This window comes from Danio rerio, chromosome 9 (genome assembly GCF_052040795.2).
Source record: "Danio rerio strain M-AB ecotype USA chromosome 9, GRCz13ab, whole genome shotgun sequence".
NCBI lineage: Eukaryota > Metazoa > Chordata > Actinopteri > Cypriniformes > Danionidae > Danio > Danio rerio.
In genome coordinates this window covers 42,937,317-42,956,415 of record NC_141029.1, presented here as the reverse complement: position 1 = coordinate 42,956,415, position 19,099 = coordinate 42,937,317, and the positions used below count along the sequence as shown (strand labels likewise).

The 19,099-nt window shown below is 37.1% G+C and overlaps 4 protein-coding genes across 5 annotated transcripts in view; 3 read left to right on the top strand and 1 right to left on the bottom strand.

Annotated features, from left to right (window-relative positions):
• The first annotated feature begins 4,984 nt into the window (after positions 1–4,984).
• On the top strand, positions 4,985–11,949 carry asnsd1 (asparagine synthetase domain containing 1). Its single transcript, NM_200095.2, has 6 exons — positions 4,985–5,156; positions 5,279–5,332; positions 6,758–6,833; positions 6,956–8,415; positions 8,505–8,686; positions 11,505–11,949. Exons 4-6 carry the CDS (start codon positions 7,009–7,011, stop codon positions 11,749–11,751), a joined length of 1,836 nt encoding a protein of 611 aa, NP_956389.2. The 5' UTR covers positions 4,985–5,156; positions 5,279–5,332; positions 6,758–6,833; positions 6,956–7,008; the 3' UTR covers positions 11,752–11,949.
• Positions 5,004–7,313, top strand: asdurf (ASNSD1 upstream open reading frame). The gene is made up of 4 exons (NM_001353562.1): positions 5,004–5,156; positions 5,279–5,332; positions 6,758–6,833; positions 6,956–7,313. Exons 1-4 carry the CDS (start codon positions 5,079–5,081, stop codon positions 6,994–6,996), a joined length of 249 nt encoding a protein of 82 aa, NP_001340491.1. The 5' UTR covers positions 5,004–5,078; the 3' UTR covers positions 6,997–7,313.
• Positions 11,871–14,960, bottom strand: zgc:136439. The gene is made up of 8 exons (NM_001040372.1): positions 14,661–14,960; positions 14,443–14,532; positions 12,786–12,865; positions 12,597–12,712; positions 12,416–12,513; positions 12,256–12,324; positions 12,122–12,180; positions 11,871–12,037 (listed from the first exon to the last, which is right to left on the bottom strand). The coding sequence occupies exons 1-8, from the start codon at positions 14,850–14,852 to the stop codon at positions 11,917–11,919; spliced, it is 825 nt and encodes a 274-aa protein (NP_001035462.1). The 5' UTR covers positions 14,853–14,960; the 3' UTR covers positions 11,871–11,916.
• Positions 14,961–15,267: 307 nt separating this feature from the next.
• Positions 15,268–19,099, top strand: part of ankar (ankyrin and armadillo repeat containing) — a 33,907-nt gene continuing 30,075 nt past the window's right edge. The window contains exon 1 of one of the 2 annotated variants that reach the window (XM_087266203.1): positions 15,268–17,703. In XM_087266203.1, the coding sequence (XP_087122329.1) occupies positions 17,154–17,703 (550 nt within the window). In that variant the 5' untranslated portion in view covers positions 15,268–17,153. The remainder of the gene's footprint in view (positions 17,704–19,099) is intronic. The other variant, NM_001040046.2, reaches the window with a different exon arrangement.

Below are 19,099 nucleotides of genomic sequence, written 5' to 3'. Positions count from 1 at the left end.
TTTGTTCTGTCGCTTTCATTACATTTATTGTTTGTATTTGTAAAATACTTTGGATACAAACATCTGTCCAATAGTTTGTAAATGTAAATATAAGATGCAACTAATGAAATAATAAAACAAACAAAATAAACTGCTGTACGTAATTAGAAATACTTACTTTAGTTTAATGGTGTTCAAACCAAAACAACTTATATTAAGACATTGATAATATACAGTATGACATGTCATTATTATCAGCAATTAGGGGTTGGCGGCAGCGCACTTCGTTGTTTTGCAGTTAATTCAAACAGCCCTGTATCCTGAATGTAAGTCAGTTTATCAAAATGAGGATCCCTGGCATGTTTGTTTAGTTTATTGCGGTCCCGTGTACTCTCGATTTTCTTGAACTTCTCCAGTTTGACATTTTTTGGCATGTCTCTCTTTCTCTTGCGTTATGTGTCTCTCTCTCAAGTTGTCTCGTAAAGCGATACCACAATAATGGCGCAGCTGTGACGTCACGCACAAGAAATGCACGTGACCGACAAAGACCGTATTCATCTGTCTCCATATTCTACTGCATCCCAGAATATTATCCAGCACAAAAAATTTAAAATTATATATTGAATATATTTAATATGTTTTTGTCCACAGCAGACGGCAACTCGCCGTGACGCAGATTCCCGAGTCTGTGCTCCAATGAGGTGAGCCCTCTTCAGCATGACAACGAGACTCACAGCAGTGACGTGTCTTGTAAAAATTTGCATCTGCATTCCTATAAAGCTCGCTGGTTCTCACTCAGCGTCGTCAGTTCGCTCGGTGTTGCTGTTTGTACTTGACCAAGGTGAGTTCAATACCGACGGTACGAGTGGAGCCACGTCAATCTCACGAAGTCCGCTTTGTGAAGCTTCTCTCAGGCCCGTCTGTGCTGTAGTTCCTAGCAGTTTGCGTACATTAACGCAATATCGCAAAGAACATTACGTGTGTTGTTCGAAATGTGCCGTTGAGCACCATCCAGTGAATACTGGCACGGCCTGGCGCCCGGTTTTCTTGTGCACTTCCTGGGGCAAGGGGCCTTTTAAGCCCTAGGCAGGGAACAAACAAGCCCTTAGGACCCTCAGGGAAATACGGGGGGCCGTAGTGGGACCTCACTGCGAGGGTTATGGTGGGTGGGAGACTGGGAGTAGCAAGGCTCACTCATCGTCTGTTTTAAACTATAGTTTCAAACTTTAGTTTACTATAGTTTGAAATAGAAACCATGGTAACTGTTATGATTTAACTTTATGCAAAGAGCTTAGAATGACCAAGAGGCGACACTCAATAGAACGTTCCATTGAACCGCAGCGCCCAGCAACAGCCCCGGATTCCGCCATTTTGAAGTGAAAGCAAACGGCCGTCCATTGGATTTTATTGCTGTCGCGATTGCAAGCAGCTGCTTTGTTTTTAATTAATTTTTTCAAAAACCGCGTTAAAGCTGAGAGTCGTCAATACAATACTTATTATCAAAAGTGTTGATGAAAAGGCCGCCGCACCATCTAGTGTCTGTTTCCCAAATTGCACTAGATTGTCGCCTCTTGGTGATTCTATGCTCTTTGCTCTGTCTGACTGTTGTAATGTTTTGCTTTGTTTTTCAGCTCAGTTGTTGAGCAAAGAAGGACAACCGTTGAAGACAACAGTTGAAGACAACCGCGGGTTATAATAACGAGCGTGCGCATTATAATGTTTCCAGGCTGTTTTCTGAAAGTTTATCTCGTTTAGATAAGTTTGCAGGTCAAACAAAATAAACTACTCTTTCTAAACACCTGTCTCGTGTTTTATTTGTCTTCTACAGCAATACACTGTCATATAAGTCTGTTGATTGCATTTGTATGCAACATGGTTTGACAAACCAGTAATCTAACAAATACATAGTTGTTATAAATATACCTTCATTAGTCAACATTTGGTGAAAGGAATAAAAAGTTAATCAAATATGTCCTAAGATATAACGGTAATGTTATAGTTGTTACATAATTGTAATTATTATTATTCTGTATGTTTAAAACCTGCAGATTTACTATATATTTAACATGTAATAACCTTACTGTTTTTCAGAAATTTGCTTAATAAAATGTCCTAAGACAAGAATGGGAGTTGAATTGGTTTTATATCAACTTACTGTAGGTTTTACAGGAGATATAGGCTACCTATAATCATAATATTAGTAGTCAGAGGTTTTAATGACCCAAATTAAGTAAAACGTCTCTTAAGTACTTTTAGCACGCATAGGTCAAATTTGAGTATATAAAATACAGTTTCCAACAACAAAATTTTGTTTTGTGAAAATGACCAGTGTGGTGGTGAGAAAAAAAGTTCTGATTTATCTGATTTATTTACATCCTTTATTTATTTACATCATTTAATGGAAACATTTAATTGAATTGACAATCTCGAAACCATCCCCATCATTTGGTGGGCTAAATCAAGGATTACCTTGGCCCAACTTTGGCCCCCGGGCCCTAGTCTGGGCATCTCTGGTGTAGGTAAACAGTTAATGTTTACAAAATTTAAAAAGTGTGACCAAAATTTGTATTGGAGTTTACTTTGATCTCATATTTAATGTTGATGTGTTTTGTAATGTTTTCATAGTCATAATGTTGTCATAATGTTGACAACTTTTTTTTAATTGTTTTTTATTTAATTGCATTAAAACCAATTCGATCTTCTGACCCAAAACATCATAATAACGAATAATTATAATAATTTAAATCCATTTTTTATCCATACATAACAAATGAAAATTCAATATTTGATTCTGCACTTACTAATCACCATAGTATATTTATTTTACTTATTTGACATGTAGTAAAAATGTGCAGCTTTTATCATGGTTTAATGACTGAATAATCTTTTGTATTATGTATAATTTTAAACATGCATCTTCCTAAAAGTGACAAAGCCTCTGTCACCAAAAATGATGACCTCATGGCTCAGGATTGTGGATTTAAGATTGCGGCTTTAGTGTTGCGGGAGGAAAAATGAAAAGACTCTATTGTACAGTAAATACTACTCCATCTGATGGATTTAACACCTTTTTAAGTAAGACAGTAAAAGCCGAAGAGATTGGACTAAACTCATTTCCCCCACAAGATTAAAAGCAAACTGTTCTTGAACATGTTTTTGAGGATATTCTCTTGTTACAGAGCGACAGAAATATTTAGACTAGGTGGATTGCATACACCATGGGCTTATGATATCATGTTCATTTTCTTTATCCCACCTTAAGGAGATAGTTTGGCCAAATCTGAAAATTCTGTCATCATTTACTAGTTTCAAAAGTTTGAGTTTTTTTTCTCTGTTAAACACAAATGAAGATATTTTGAAACATGTTGAGAACCTGTAACCATTGACTTCAGTAGTGTTTTTCCTATAGAAGTTGATGGTTAAAGGTTTTTAGATTTCTTCAAAATATCTTCTGTTGTGGAACAGAATAAAGAAACTCATAAAGGTTTAGAACCCCATGAGACATTGTTTTATTACCAAACTATTATTTTTTTGACTGTGAAGTCCTTTAAAGATGGTAGAGCAGGGGTGTCCACACTCAATCCCGGAGGGCCGCTTTCCTGCAGACTTTAGCTCCAACTCTAATCAAGCTCTTACTAGATATACTAGAAACTTCCCAGCAGGTGTGTTGGAGCTAAACTTAGCAGGACACTGGCCCTCCAGGACCAAGGTTGGACACCCCTGTGGTAGGGTCAGGACAGTCCTAAAGGGCTTACGCATATTGGGGGCCCCTAGAGATATGATTCGGGGTTCATGCACAACCCCCCACCCCTCTCTTCGCTTCACTTTAGAGCATTATTCCTATGTACAAAATTTAGGAGGGATACAGTGGCTCATTGGTTAGCACTGTTGCCTCACAGCAAGAAGGTCGCTGGTTCGAGTCTTGACTGGGTCAGTTGGCATTTTTGTGTGAAGTTTGCATGTTCTCCCATGTTGGTGTGGGTTTCCTTCTGGTGCTCCGGTTTCCCCCACAGTCCAAAGTCATGAAGTATAGGTGAAATAAATAAACTAAAATGTCTGTAGTGTATAAGTGTGAATGAGCGTGTATGGATGTTTCCCAGTACTGGGTTACAGCTGGAAGGGCACACGCTGTGTAAAACATATGCTGGATAGGTTAGTAGTTCATTCCGCTGTGGCGACCCCTGATGAATAAAGGAACTAAACTGAAAAGAAAATGAATGAATGAATGTCAAACTTGTTTTCTAAGGACCAGTGCAATTTGTTTTTACTTGCCCCATTACAATTCAAACACTTATTTATAAACAAAATAAGTTTATTTTAAGAAAGATAATTGAACCAAATTGGTAAAGAGTTTTAGAATATACAATTTAGTTAATTGTTTTTTTAGAATAATTGTTATTTGTACCGATTAAATAGCTTTACATGGACAAAAAAATTAACACCTGTTTAAAATTATTTAAGACCTGTAACACCCTTTTAAGTAAAGTTTTAAAAGGCCTAAAATGTTGTTTTTGAAATGTAAGACTTTTAAAGTCCCTGCGGACACCCTGAACAATTTTTCCATTAAGATGAGCATTATTTGTTCATCTTGAAAGTTAAATGCAAACAATCCTCTTTAGGATAGCTCTCAAATTACTGAGGATAAACCAAAATATTTGGATAAGATAATGTACGCCTAGAGCTATGATAGGCTTTGTTTATTACCATCTTATCGTACATTAGAAGAATGGCAAAATATGATATAAGATAATATGATAATATCAGGTTTAGATAGATGGGCTAGCCGCTGTTTCGCGATGAAAAGTCGTTAATATCCGGGTAAAAACTCTATTTGAAAGCATTCGACGTATTTGAACCGTATTTGACCACATTACTTAGATTCCCTGTTTCATTCAACAACGCGTCTTTGTTTAGATGCTGCAGATTTATCCACCCAACATTATTCTTTAACAGGCTTTGTTTATGGGGGATAATGGGGTTAGGATTACGTGACGCACTTTTAAAGCGTCGTTGGCGCATACGTCATTCTTGTGCGACGAACGAGTTACTTGCTCGTGGAGATGTTTCCCTAAAAATGATCTGAAGCGTATTAATAAACAATGTCCTCCAAGAACATACAGCGAACTGAGCCTGGGGCCTCAGAAGAGCGCGCACAAAAAGAGGAGCTGAACCAAAAGGTTGTCTATCATATATGTTTTTTGTAATTTATAGTATACAGTTGACACCAGTAAAACGCGTTAAGCATGTTTAGTAATTTCTGTTTTTTGATGATCCTAAAAACATAACTATTCATTCGCAGATAAAAGAGCAAAAGATTGTTGTGGACGAGTTAAGTAACTTGAAGAAAAACAGGGTATGTAACGTCATATCGTCTTGTCACTTTCTATATATTATCAAGAGTCATTCTGCATTTGGTGTAGCAGATGCTTTCACTTAATTATAGATGTAACAAAGTCAAACCACATCGCTATAGAAGGCAATATATACTAAAATGTTTTCTAGTGTAGCATACAATATAATATATGAACTTATGCTCCACTATACTAATTCGCAATAGATTATAAGTAGACTGTCAGGTGGGGTTGGTGTAAATTGACATGTACTTGCAAAGTTTCTTAGTCAGTGAAATGTTGAAAGCAGCAGTATCAGCAGATATTAAGCAGACAGTCTACTAATACCCAAATGAGAAGTAACTGGCATTTAGTTGCAGTACAACTTTAGTCAGAAAAATGTGCAACAGGGACCATCAAAATAAAGTCTTACCATGATATTAATTACATTCACATTTAAAAATATCAACTAAGAAGTTCCTTCGATGTTTAGAGATATTTTTCCAGTTAAATTTATGAAAGATAAAACGTAATTGTGAAACAGTTTATTTGACATCAATTAAAAGCAAAGTAGAATTTAAGCTTGACAAAATTATCAACTTATAAAGTACCTTAAATGTATCATCTGTTGCCATTTTCTAACCCATGGGGATTCAAATTGGATAATTCCTTTGAACTATTGAATTTATTATTTTAAGATAATTTACCTCAAAGTCAGTGTTCTTCTTATGGCAGACTTGTAAATGAAGCAAATAGGACTGAGTTTCATTTCTGGCCCATTTTTGTGGAGATTTTCTAGAGTACTTCTATAGCCAGTCCATGTGTATAGTGAAGTATCTTATAGTTATGCGTAGGTTTTTAAAATAGCTCTTATGTGCAGAGTTGTGTTTGTATTTATGATTAATTTATGTAGCACCGTTGTCCTGGGAGACTGCACATTTAGTTTCTCTGTATGTTCACACTAGGCATGGGCCGGTATAAATTTCTGACGGTATGATAACCTTGTATAAAAATACCACGGTATCACAGTATTGTGAAAGTGATTACTGCTCTCTCTTTTTTAAAATGTATGGGTAAAATAGAACAAACATTTATAATTTCCCCACTGAACACAAATTATTTATTTTAAGGAACATAATATTTTGGAACAGTAAACATGTCAGGCTAAATAGTTAAAATAAATCTTTGACTTCTGCTCTATTCGTTAGTTTGAAAAACGTAGATTTCTATACAACACATAAAAATATATAAAAAAACTTTTACATATAACTTGGGAACGGTATAACAGAACAATTTACTGGGATTAAAACCTTGAATTTTCCAAACCGCGGTAAACCTTGAAACCGGTTACCGTCCCATGCCGAGATCACACATGTAGTGGAATGACAATAAAGCTCAACTTGACTTGATATCATCACATTCCAGTAATACTAAGATTATATTCACAGAGAGTGTACACCCAGCAACCCAACAGCAATATATTCTTTCTGGCAGACAAAGGAGAAACCCTTAGCTCTTGTAAACGTAAGTGTTTCTGTTATACTTGAGTTGTTTCTGCTTTTTTGATAGATGATACATAAATACAATACTAATGCCACCATTTTGAGTGTGTTCTTCTAACATTGTCATAATATTCTGTTATACAGAGGACCTGGATAACATGCGGAAAGAATATCAAGATATATAGTGAAGTGATATCATGTGTGGGATCTGCTGTGTGGTCAGTTTGACCACACCACATGATCCACTGGAGGAGAATGTGCTTCAAAATCTCAAACACAGAGGACCCAATTGTAGCAAAGACATTACAAAAGAAATCTCAAACTGCAGTGTCCTATTCTCTGCACATGTACTTCATATGAGGGGTTGCCTGACCCCTCAACCTCTTCAAGATGACACTGGGAATATGCTTCTCTGGAATGGAGAGGTGTTTGGTGGTCTGAAATTAGAGCAGGAAGAAAATGACACCAAAGTTCTTCTTCATCAACTGTCAATGGCCACCAGTGCCTCAGATATTGTATGTTTGTTATCACAACTCGAAGGACCGTGGGCCTTTATCTATTACCAAAAGTCTGAGCGCTGCATCTGGTTCGGGAGGGACTTTTTCGGGAGAAGAAGTCTGCTTTGGAAATTCAATCCTGAAAGAGCTTTTTTCACACTCGTATCAGTTGCTTCCCAGCCAGCAGATGATAGTCAATCCCAATGGCAGGAGGTACCACCTGGTGGAGTTTACAGGTTTGACCTAACAGACACTTCACTAGATGGTACATTTATTTTTGAACTTTATCCATGGATTTTCCACAGTGACGACAAGCCAATTGAAAGCCCGGAATTGAAATGTGAAGGTCTTCCCAAATGTGTTTCTTTAAACACAAATAGTTCTGGACTTTACCTGACCTCCCCTGTTTGTCCGATGAACACATCCATTTCATCACTTACAACTGAACAAAATCATAACGCCTCTCAAACCTCTGTTGAAAATCTGAAAGCATTCTTAACAAACACTGACAAGAAAGCAGTGGTTAGTGCACTGATTGATGTTCTAAGCGAGGCCGTTCGTAAGAGAGTGCAGTACTTACATGCTCGGGATGCACTGGAGGTTTCCTTAAATCAAACAAAAGCTGACATCGCCATTCTTTTCTCTGGAGGAATTGATTCAATGATACTAGCTGCCCTTACTGATAGGCACGTTCCTGCAGACAAGCCCATTGACTTGCTCAATGTTGCTTTCAAAATGCAAGAAGCAAAGATGCCTCCCAAGTCCATGAAGAAAGGTAAAAATAAGAAGACTGACTGTGATGATGCTGATAAAACGCAATTGGATCAGCAGAAGTTTAATCCGTTTAATGTGCCTGACCGAATAACAGGAAGAGCAGGTCTGCAAGAACTTAAAAATCTCAGTCCAAAGCGCCAGTGGAACTTTATCGAAATTAACGTAACTCAAGAGGAGCTGGTGGAAATGCGACAGAAACGCATCTGTCATTTGGTGCACCCTTTGGACACTGTTCTGGATGACAGCCTTGGATGTGCTATTTGGTTTGCTGCCAGAGGAATTGGTGTCATAAATGAGGCTGTTGATGAAGAACTTTATATTTCAGAAGCAAAGGTAACATTAATACTCTGTTTGTATTCAGTTATGTCTGTGTGCAAGGACTAGGTCACATTGTATAAAATGTTATCTTCCTGTTTTCACAGGTGGTTCTGACTGGCATCGGGGCAGACGAACAGCTGGCGGGTTACTCCAGACACAGGGTGCGATATAAACACTCGGGACTTGAAGGACTAATCAGAGAGCTGGCTATGGAACTGGGACGAATATCCTCAAGAAATCTTGGAAGAGATGACCGAATCATTGGGGATCATGGAAAAGAGGCCAGGCAAGTATTACACTTCAACAGTTCAAACAACATACAAGAGTATATTCACACAAGAAAAGTTTATTATTAATTCACTTGTTTGTTCAGGACCAAACCCATTGCCGATTTCTTTTAAATTTGTTGTAGTGTTGTTAAAAGTATTGAGTTCGGTACTGACATTTGAAAAACTTTAATTTCCCGCTAACATTCAAGTGTAGTTGAGTACATTTTTAAACACTGCTGATTGGCCATTATGTTCACATGCTTAACAGAAGTAACTGTGATTGGCTGTGAAGTTCATCAATTCACCATTCTTCACCAAGTGCAAACACAGACGCACGGACACTGGGGCAGTTCGAAGCCATGTAGATCAGTCGGTCCATAAGCAGATCGCTCGTATGTCATCTGATAGACAGATCAGCTAATCTACGCAGCTTTGAAATGCTCTAGTTTCCGTGTGTCTGTGTTTGCACTTGATGAAGAATGGTGAATTGATGAACGTCACAGCCAATCAGTCATTTCTGTTGACTATTTGAACACAATGGCCAATCAGCGGTGTTTAAAAATGTGCTCAAATGCACTCAAATGTTAGCGGGAAATTGAAGTTTTTAAAATGTCAGTATCGATTGTTACTGAACTCGATACTTTTAACAACCCTAATTTGTAGGGATGCTTCAATCGATCGCCTGAAGATTGGTATCAGTCGATTCGACACATTCAGTCGACACATTTCATGACTTAAGTACTCACCAAACCAATCGCAGGCGTTTATGAGTTTACAAGCAAAGGAAGATGCATGTGTCCTCCCGTATATTATACATAGCCTACAGCAGCCACAGCACAGGTAAATGATGCATGAGGAGGTAAGCGATCGATGCGCTTGCGTCACAACAGCTAAAATATATACAGATGCGGTGCGAACTGTTTATACAGTTTATTGGGGCGACTAGCGCGAGTGATGCTCTCTTTGCCCCAAGTGTAGCCATTGTATTTCCAGTATTTTAGCTGCCATGACACGAGGGGAGCGATTGCCCCTATCTAGGGTCTTATCCAACCTTATGCCCTTTCCTGGAAGCTCTGCGAGTCTCCCCCAAATTCATTTGGTCCCCAAATATTTGTTTTAATACCTGGAAATCATGGCAACAAGAGTAAACGAGAAAGAGAACGGATCGTAAGAGGCACAGTGATGTTCTAGGCATTACATTACTTAGGTTAAATAAATTGAGCAGTGAGATATTGCAAGTGCAAATCTCTCCCTCTTTCTCATTGAGTGATCTGTTGTCAATAGTTGGAGATGAGCTAAATGCATGCATTAAGGCCTTTTTACATATAACAACTGAAAGTTCTGTGTTTTTGGCAATATTGCAAGTTCACTAAAAGCTGACTGGAATTATTACATAAATAAAACTTTAAAAATGAACATGAATATTTAATAATATAACTTGTAATACACTCATTGATATAAAGAGTAGGCCCATTTCTAATTTTCTTATTTCTATTATGCACTCCAAACTTTTACTTGATTTAGACATTTTGAATTATTTTTTCATCATTTGCAATGTTTCCAAATTGCATTGCATACTTAATGGATTATAAAGCTTGAAGCACTAGAATCGGTACTCGGTATCGGCCGATCACCTTGACAAGGAATCGGTACTCTGTATCGGCTGCCAAAATCCTGATCGGAGCATCCCTACAAATTTTTTGCATTTTTGCTTTTACACTGCCCTTTTTGCAAGTGAAGCAGAAATTGTAAACATAACCCCACATATGTAGAGCCATTTATTAGACAGAAATGGTTGCGCTCCTGTAGTGTTGTTTCTGCCATGCAGAATCAACTTCACTGTTCGAACAAAAACACCACTGACAAACTCTTGCTGTAGCTCTGAGGGACCATTTACATATCGCATCTTTTGCTCACACAAGTTCTTTATTCCAAATGTAGATGTGTGCACACATTTAAGTTATTGCTTAATGCTGCGTTCACACCAGACACAGATGAAGTGTCAATCATGAGGGATTTACATGTTAAGTAAATGCAAAGATGTGAATAGACATCCTGCGGCACGACACTATTTTCGCACGAATCGCTCCAGTTGAAAAATCTGAACTTCTGGGCACGTTTGCACTGCATTAAACATTCAGGAGCTTGCTGTTGTAGGGGTGTGATTATGACGTAGCACCTGTAATTGGTATCCCGAGGGAAAATCCTCCTGCCAACACCGGACAACAGTTCATCAAACTGGACTCAGCTCAGTCCGAAGCACCGCTGAAAGCCTCCATCATACAGGTATAGTTTCTGGAGAGGTTGACGAACTCGCAGAGCTGGGTGCACCTCTGAAAGGATCTAGTGGACTCAGACATGGCGCTGAAGGAACATACATTGTTTTTCAGCCTTCATAAAGCACATAAACACAGCTATTCTCTCTAAAATCTACGCTAGCCATTTAGTTCAATGTTTACGCATTTATTTATGCTCAAGATTTATCATCTGATGGGAACACAGCATAACCATTGACTAGTTACCTTGAACAAATGCAGAGACTTTTTCGTTCATCAAAAATGAAACATGTAACAGAGCTAGAGCATGATGATGGTTCCTTAGCAATGGCAGATGGCACAGGTTCAGAATCAAACTATTGGTGCGCACCAGAGTATGATTGCTGTATTTATACCTGCCCACAAACTCCACGTCAAAGGTGGAACAAACTTGAGTTTAATTCAGACAAACCAAACAAGGCAGGTGTAAATACACTCCAAGATTAAATAACTAATTCAACCAGAAATGAAATGCAATTATACTGGAAATAATTCCTCTGTATATTTCTTTATAACTCAGATTCCCTTACTTGGATGAAGATGTAGTCAGTTTCCTTAACGGACTGCCTGTGTCGGAGAAGGCTGACTTGTCTCTACCTAGAGGAGTTGGAGAAAAACTACTACTGAGGTTGGCAGCTGTTGAGTTGGGATTGGGACTCTCTGCTCTCTTGCCTAAGAGAGCCATGCAGTTCGGCTCCAGAATCGCCAAGTTAGAGGACAACCATGAAAAGGCTTCAGATAAGTGCAAAAGGCTTGTCACCACATAATTTAATATTCTGACAGTAGTCTTTTCTTGATTTTGTTTTTAACATACAATTTAAATCATTGATTTAGGGTAATGGGATTGAGTTCAAAACCCATTTGTGGAAATGATTCACTCAACAAAGACAAAAAATGATGTTTTATTCAGATTGTTTCACTCTCATTATGTACTACATTAAATAAACAGCTGAATTTTGAAGTTGGTCCTTGAAGTATTTGTCACATTCAACATACGATGCCAAATTTCCCACATCAAATCGACCAGATATCCTGTGCACATACACAGGCTTCCTAAAAATAAAACCAGGTGTGATTAATGTTATTGCCTGTGAGCATACACAATGGCTTATTGTTTATGATTTGCCTTTCGGTAACCTTAATATCAGCCATGACAGAAAGGTCCCTGGTGCATCCCGCTCTTCAATAGGGTTGTTCTGTATGGGGAAATGTTGCATTAAAAAAGTAACATTTTAAAGTAATTATAGATATTGACTCTAGATCAACTGTACCTTCTTCTCATTGAGAAAAACTTCCAAAAGAGGAAGTGAGGTCTTTGAAAACAAGTAAAAGCATGGACACTGAAACAAGAAAAACACATCGAGGATATGAACCCTAGGAAAGCCAAACAGTACTGAAATGCCTTTATCATACAAGCAAAAGAAAACGCACAGCATCACGTGAATTTGTTTCACTTAAGAGAGGTTTTTCTTTCAGACACTGTACTTTAAGGTCCTCGTCCAACTCTAGAATCCCGTATTTGGATGTTTCTGAAAGTTGATATTCAATAATTGAATTAAATGACCATGTGTTTAGCAAAGCTGAAAGCGTACTGTTCTGTTTTTATGCTCACCCTCATCTTTGCATCGGTATGCCAGCACTAAATTGCTCTCTTTGTCTTTAGATTGGACTTCAAAGAATCTCTCTGTAAATGTCCTGAGGCTGAAGTCCTCCTTGAATAAAGTATCTCTGCAAAATGAACAAAATATTTTTCTTTTAAAGCCATTTCAAACTATGTCCTGGAGTGTTGTGACAGTCATACCCTCCGATAACTAGTAAGTCGTCATCCACAGCACACAACTTGATTGTCAACTGGAGACAGGCAACGGCACCATGTCTGTCCTGCCGAGACATAGAAAAGGAGTTTTAAAATAATCAAATTCAACATTAACAAATCACTCCAATACATGATGTCTACCTTATTTTAGACACATGCAGATATTCAATAAATCAATATATAATTGATAATGAACATGCACAATATTGATATCATGGGCATTTTAAAATACCGTGAATTATTATTTAAACTTTTAGAACATCTTTGAAAAATGGTCAGGTTATTGAATTGGAAGTGGCATTACGGTATCAATTGCTTGAATACAATTCATTTTCAAACACTAACATTTCCATGTTAATCTGGATTGCGATTTTGAATGTTCTGTCACTATTTATAGGACATTTGATCATTAACTCTGTACAGTAAGGCTCCATTTGTTAACATCTGTTAATTTAAAGGTGCCATATACTGCATTGGTTCAATAGGTTAAATCGTTCTAAGATTTCTACATAGTAGGTATATGGTTTAGGTAAGTTCAAACAATTCCCAGAATCAGTTCTATATGCTTATTTATCACTCCATAAAATACCCCTACAATCAGAAGGAAACACTGGCTTATCAAACACAGCTTGAGGATGCATATTAATGATCATAGAGCAACATATCGGTCTATGCTTCGGCTGGGGATCTCAGGTCAGGTCCGCATGATGTAAAATCTGACCTAAAGTATGTGAAAATGATGAAGCTGTGGCCTGTGAGTCACGCAACAGTCTGCTTTGTGTTCTAAATGGCCTTTTATCCACTAGGGTGTTACACTTATGGAATTTACATGAGAACAAGGAAACCATGACGTCTGAGGCTTACAGTATGGCCATATCCATATACTGTTCTCTTATTTTTCAACTATGCCTAGGTAGACCCTGAATTTCTTTATAGTAATGTAATTACAACTACAAAAAACATGTATTAATGTTAGATTGTTAATTTCTTAGTATACATAACACACCGTAAAGTCATAATGCTTTAATTAAATGGGGTTAAAAAATAATTGTAATCATTTTTAATAATTTAAAGAAATCATAAATATATTATTTACAGTGCTGTATTCAATACTATACTCTTCTAAACATAATATATATATATATATATATATATATATTGGTTTATTAACATAAATATCAAATTGAAAATCTTACTTGCACAATAGTCGTAAATATGTCCAAACTAAAGAGACAATTTAAATACAAATACAGTGGTGACTGCAAACTGGGTCCTGGAGGCCCAGTGCCCTGCATAGTTTAGTACCAACTTCACTGGCCCTCCAGGACCGAGTTTGGGCATTAAATTCATAAATGTCATAAAATTCATTTTTAAATGAACTTGAACATAACTATAGCTAGCTATTTCTCACTGTTGATTTTAATGCATTCACTAACATTTATTATTGAGACTTGATTGTTATCTATTGCACGTTATCATCTATTTTACTTATAAAGTAATAAGGTATTTTTTTGTTATTCCTTTTAAAGTTACCTTTTTTTGCAGTTTGGTCAATATCGTGTCAATATCATCATGATACATGATTCATGATTAAAACTTCAGCAAGTTATCACAACAAAACATGATACTGGCAGAAGCCTACCTTATTTCTTCTTGTACCATCGTTTATTATTTTAACATTGGGAAATTCTTGAGCCCACTGCTGGAACGCTTCATGGTGAAGATCATTTGTCTGTTTAATAGACGATACAGTTTATGATTTTGTGCACAATAATCATAATCATAAGTCAAAAAGTATGACTAAAAGCTAAATATTGTTAGATTTTTAAAAACAGAACAGAACAGTTATTGTGGACTCACAACCACATAAACAGTGTCCACACATCCTGTTTTGGTCAGTGCCTGAAGCCAGTGTGAGATCAGTGCACATGAACCGACGGGAAGCAGAGGTTTGGCAATGCCTTTCAAATGCTTGAATTTCCCCGTCGTGTCGATCTCAATATCCCGCTGCAGTCTCGTGCCATAACCTGCTGCCAGAATAACAGCTTTCATTGTCAGCTGAAAATGAATTTACAACAGCTTTGATCAGCTTGTGATTTTAAATAAGTTTGCGGAAATCGGAAAGGAGCACACTTTTGTAAGGACCGTACTCTGAGCACTGGGCAAAGGGTGCTGCTTTTTTCTGTGTCTAGCAGCAGGCTCAGACTCGGGCATGCGCATTAGCTGCCACTACGTTTGCGCTCCACATCCGCGAAACCGACTTAGCTCATGAATATTAATTACGTTAGGATGTGTTGCGTATACTAGGGGGCGTCATCTACTGTCATAAAAGGCTTGAAAGGGACTTTCGCACCTGTTTCACACACAAATTCTGTCCGTGCAAATAAATAAATAAATGTAAAAAATATATATTATTTTTAACGTAACGTTACTTCATTCATTTTATACCATATTGTTCTTTACATTATTTTATATCCTCTAAACGCGAATTTTGCCACTGTTTTTGGAACGCACTAGTTTATAAATACCCTAAGAACTAACAATACTGATACTAACATCTAAAAAACTTAATTTTAATATCATGCGACCTTTGTCTAATTTATATGTAAATTTAAATAGGCATTTATGTACATACAATTTAAATTGTAAATTGCACAATAGTCGTAAATATGTCCAAAGACATACAATTTAAATGTTCTTAATTTAATATTGTACAATAAAATTATTGATCTAACTATTGGTTGATAATTATTGTAAGGCTCTTAAAGGTATTAAAAATAATTTAAAATGCAACAATAAACAACTTTAAAAAGGCTCAACTCTTATTATTTATAAAATAATAAATTGTAATTTTTTCACTCTCATATAAAAGTTTTTCAAGCATTCATAGACGCTATTTCTGTTAAGCTATGTTCCTTACTTTGCTACAACTACAACAGTGCTGGAAATATTCCTCAGAGATTTTAATTCATATTGACGTGATGGCATCACCCAAAGGTGCTCTGTTGGATTAAGTTCTGGTGACTGTGGAGGCCATTTGAGTACAGTGAACTCATTGTCAAGTTTAAGAAACCAGTCTGAGATGATTCGGCCGCTATGATATGGCGCGTAATCCTGGTGAAAGTAGCCATCAAAAGATGGATACACTGTGGTCATAGAGGACATTGCCAGCAACAATACTCGGGTAGGCTGTGGCGTTGACAATGCTCAGTTGGTGCTACTGGGCACAAAATGCACCAAGAAAATATCCTCCACACCATTACACTACCACCACCAGCCTGAACCATTGATACAAGGCAGGAATAATCCATGCTTTCATGTTGTTGATGCCGAATTCTGACCCTCCTTTCCGAATGTCGCAGCAAAAATCGAGACTCATCAGACCAGGCAATATTTTTCCAGTCTTCTATTATCCGACTTTGGTGAGCCTGTGCGAATTGTAGCTTCAGTTTCCTGTTCTTAAGCTGACACGAATGGCACCCAGTGTGGCCTTCTGCTGCTGTAGCCCATCCGTCTCAAGGTTTGAAGTGTTGTGTGTTCAGAGATGCTCTTCTGCATACCTCGGTTGTAACGAGTGGTTATTTGAGTTACTGTTGCCTTTCTATCAGCTCGAACCAGTCTGGCCATTCTCCGCTGATATCTGGCATCAACAAGACATTTGTGCCTATACAGAACTTACACTCACTGGATATTTTCTCCTTTTCAGACAATTCTTTATAAACCCTAAAGATGGTTGTGCATGAAAATCCCAGCAGATCAGCAGTTTCTGAAATACTCTGACCAGCCCGTCTGGCACCAACAACTATGCCATGTTCAAAGTGACTTAAATCACCATTCTTCCCACTTCTGATGCATTTGAACTACAACAGATAGTCTTGACCATGTCTAAATGCTGCCATGTGAATGGCCGATTAGAAATTTGCGTTAACGAGGAGTTGGACACGTGTACCTTATAAAGTGTCCAGTGAGTTTATATTATAGATCAGTGGTTTACCGTAACTAGAGTTTAATAACTCTGTGATTTTAATTAACACTTTGTATTTTTACGGTGAGTTTGTAGCATTTTCATTACAGTTGCAGTAATGCTCTATTTTTTACAGTAATGTTCATAAATGTGCAAACTTCAATCGTGCATAACAATGAAAAGGACTTTGATCCAACAGCACCATCTATTGGTTGATTCGAGGAATTACAGACCCGTCGCTGAGTGCGCGTCACTGATTACTAACAGCAACGCTCTTCAAAATGACACATTTCATCGGACAACTCGGAGAAACTTGTATCGAAAGTAAAACAACTACATTTATTTAACCTTTCTCATCCCTTATATCTGAATAAACGCGTGAGGTTTTGATGGAGAGCAGCGAGAGCGCCGTTCGGGCCGCGTTGACCGCTCAATCTTTCCTTCAGAAATATGACCGCAGGGAACTTCAAGAACTGCTCAGCCTGACCTCCTGTAACTGGCTACTCTGCGCCGAAGAGCATAAGCTACCAATAGAGACACCCCCAGGCATCAGCAAACAACTGAAGAACATCTTACATCCCAACATAATCATTCTGGCTCCCTCTGGCTCGTGTTTGCCGCTGGATTATACAGTGGTCCACCAGATAGTGAGGGAACTTACAGTGGGGATTTATGGGTTTAACCAAGTTCCTGGGGTCAGTTTACTACCCAACTATGACCAGAGCTCCACCTGCTTGTTGCCGCCGGCGTATTATGATACCAAGGTCGGTCAGATTTTAATAAGCATAGATTATACAATGAAGGCTCTCTGGCACGGGTGTCACATCCCTAGGGAGAGACGCATCCGCTTCTGTGAGCTTTGGAGATCCAGCATGGCCGTGGATTCAGATGGTGCTCCTCAAACACAGAAAGATGTGCTTGCAGAGTTTCTCAGTGCAGGTGAGATATACGAATTCTATATATTTTAGTCTATTATACCCAAACAAAAGGCTGGTTTACACAATCACTTTGTGGTGGCACAACATGAAAAAACTATAAGTTAACATATTGGTTTTTACAAATTTTAGTGGATTGAACATAAAACGATTAAGTTGCCCTCCAAGAATTGTGTTGTTTCTGTTTAATTTAAATAAGCAGTTTGAACAAACAGCAAACGTCATTTTTGAGCAACATAGTATTGTCAGTTTTTTAGGCTATTAGGGATATTATTATAACAGATAACAGCCTAAAACCACAAAGGACATTTTCAAGACATAAAATACAGTAAAGTTTTCTAAAATAAAATTACATGGGTTACATGAAAACATTTCATTTTTTTTTTATTAAAATAGCTTACTTACAACCAAAACAAGAATTACTAAGACTATATAGGTGTAAAAACAATGATAAATGATAGAAGTATATCAGCCTGCAGCCCTAGTAAAGTGAAGGAGACACTATAGTGTCACTGAGCGTCGTCTTTCAGATGAGATATTAAAGATGAGATATTAAACCGAGGTCCTGACTTTCTGTGGTCATTAAAAATCCCATGGCACTTCCCGTAAAGTGTAGGGGTGTAACTCCTGTGTACAAATTCCCTCCATCAGACCTTGCCCATTATGGCCTCCCAATGATCCCTATCCACTGAACATCACTGTCTCTCCACTTCACCAATAGCTTGTGTGTGGTGAGTGTACTGACACTGTTGTCCAGTGGCTACTGTTGCGTCATCCAAATGGATGCTGCACGCTGGTGGTGGTGTGGAGAGACCCCCATCATGATTGTAAAGTGCTTTGGGTGTATGGCCATAAACAATAAATGTGCTATATAAATAAAGATTACAATTACGATCACGATTACAATAAAATTATATATGTTTGACCAAATAGGTTTTATTTAATTATTTAATATATATGATAATATATAATATGTTAATATTAATTTAAATAAAAAAAATCATTAATTATAGTTTCTCAGTACAGGTGAGATACAAAGTGTTTAAAACTATAGACAAAGATGTTTACTAAAACTAAAAACTTTAAAATAAAAAATAAAAAATAAATTGGAAAATATTTTGACTGTATAAGTTGAGGCAATATTTCTAATTTTCTTAATATTTGTAAATACTTTCATGAATAACAAAACATTAAACAAATTAATTTATACAAAAAGGTCAAATATCCAAAGCCCAAAAACATAAAATAAAATGTAAAAAATCTAGAAAATCCAAAATATATTTGTAGGATTTAGGGTTATATAAAACTAAAACTATTTAATAATAATAAAAAAATTAAATAAAAAACACAATAACTGAAATAAAATTAACTGTTCAAAATGTTTTTAATAAACGACATTA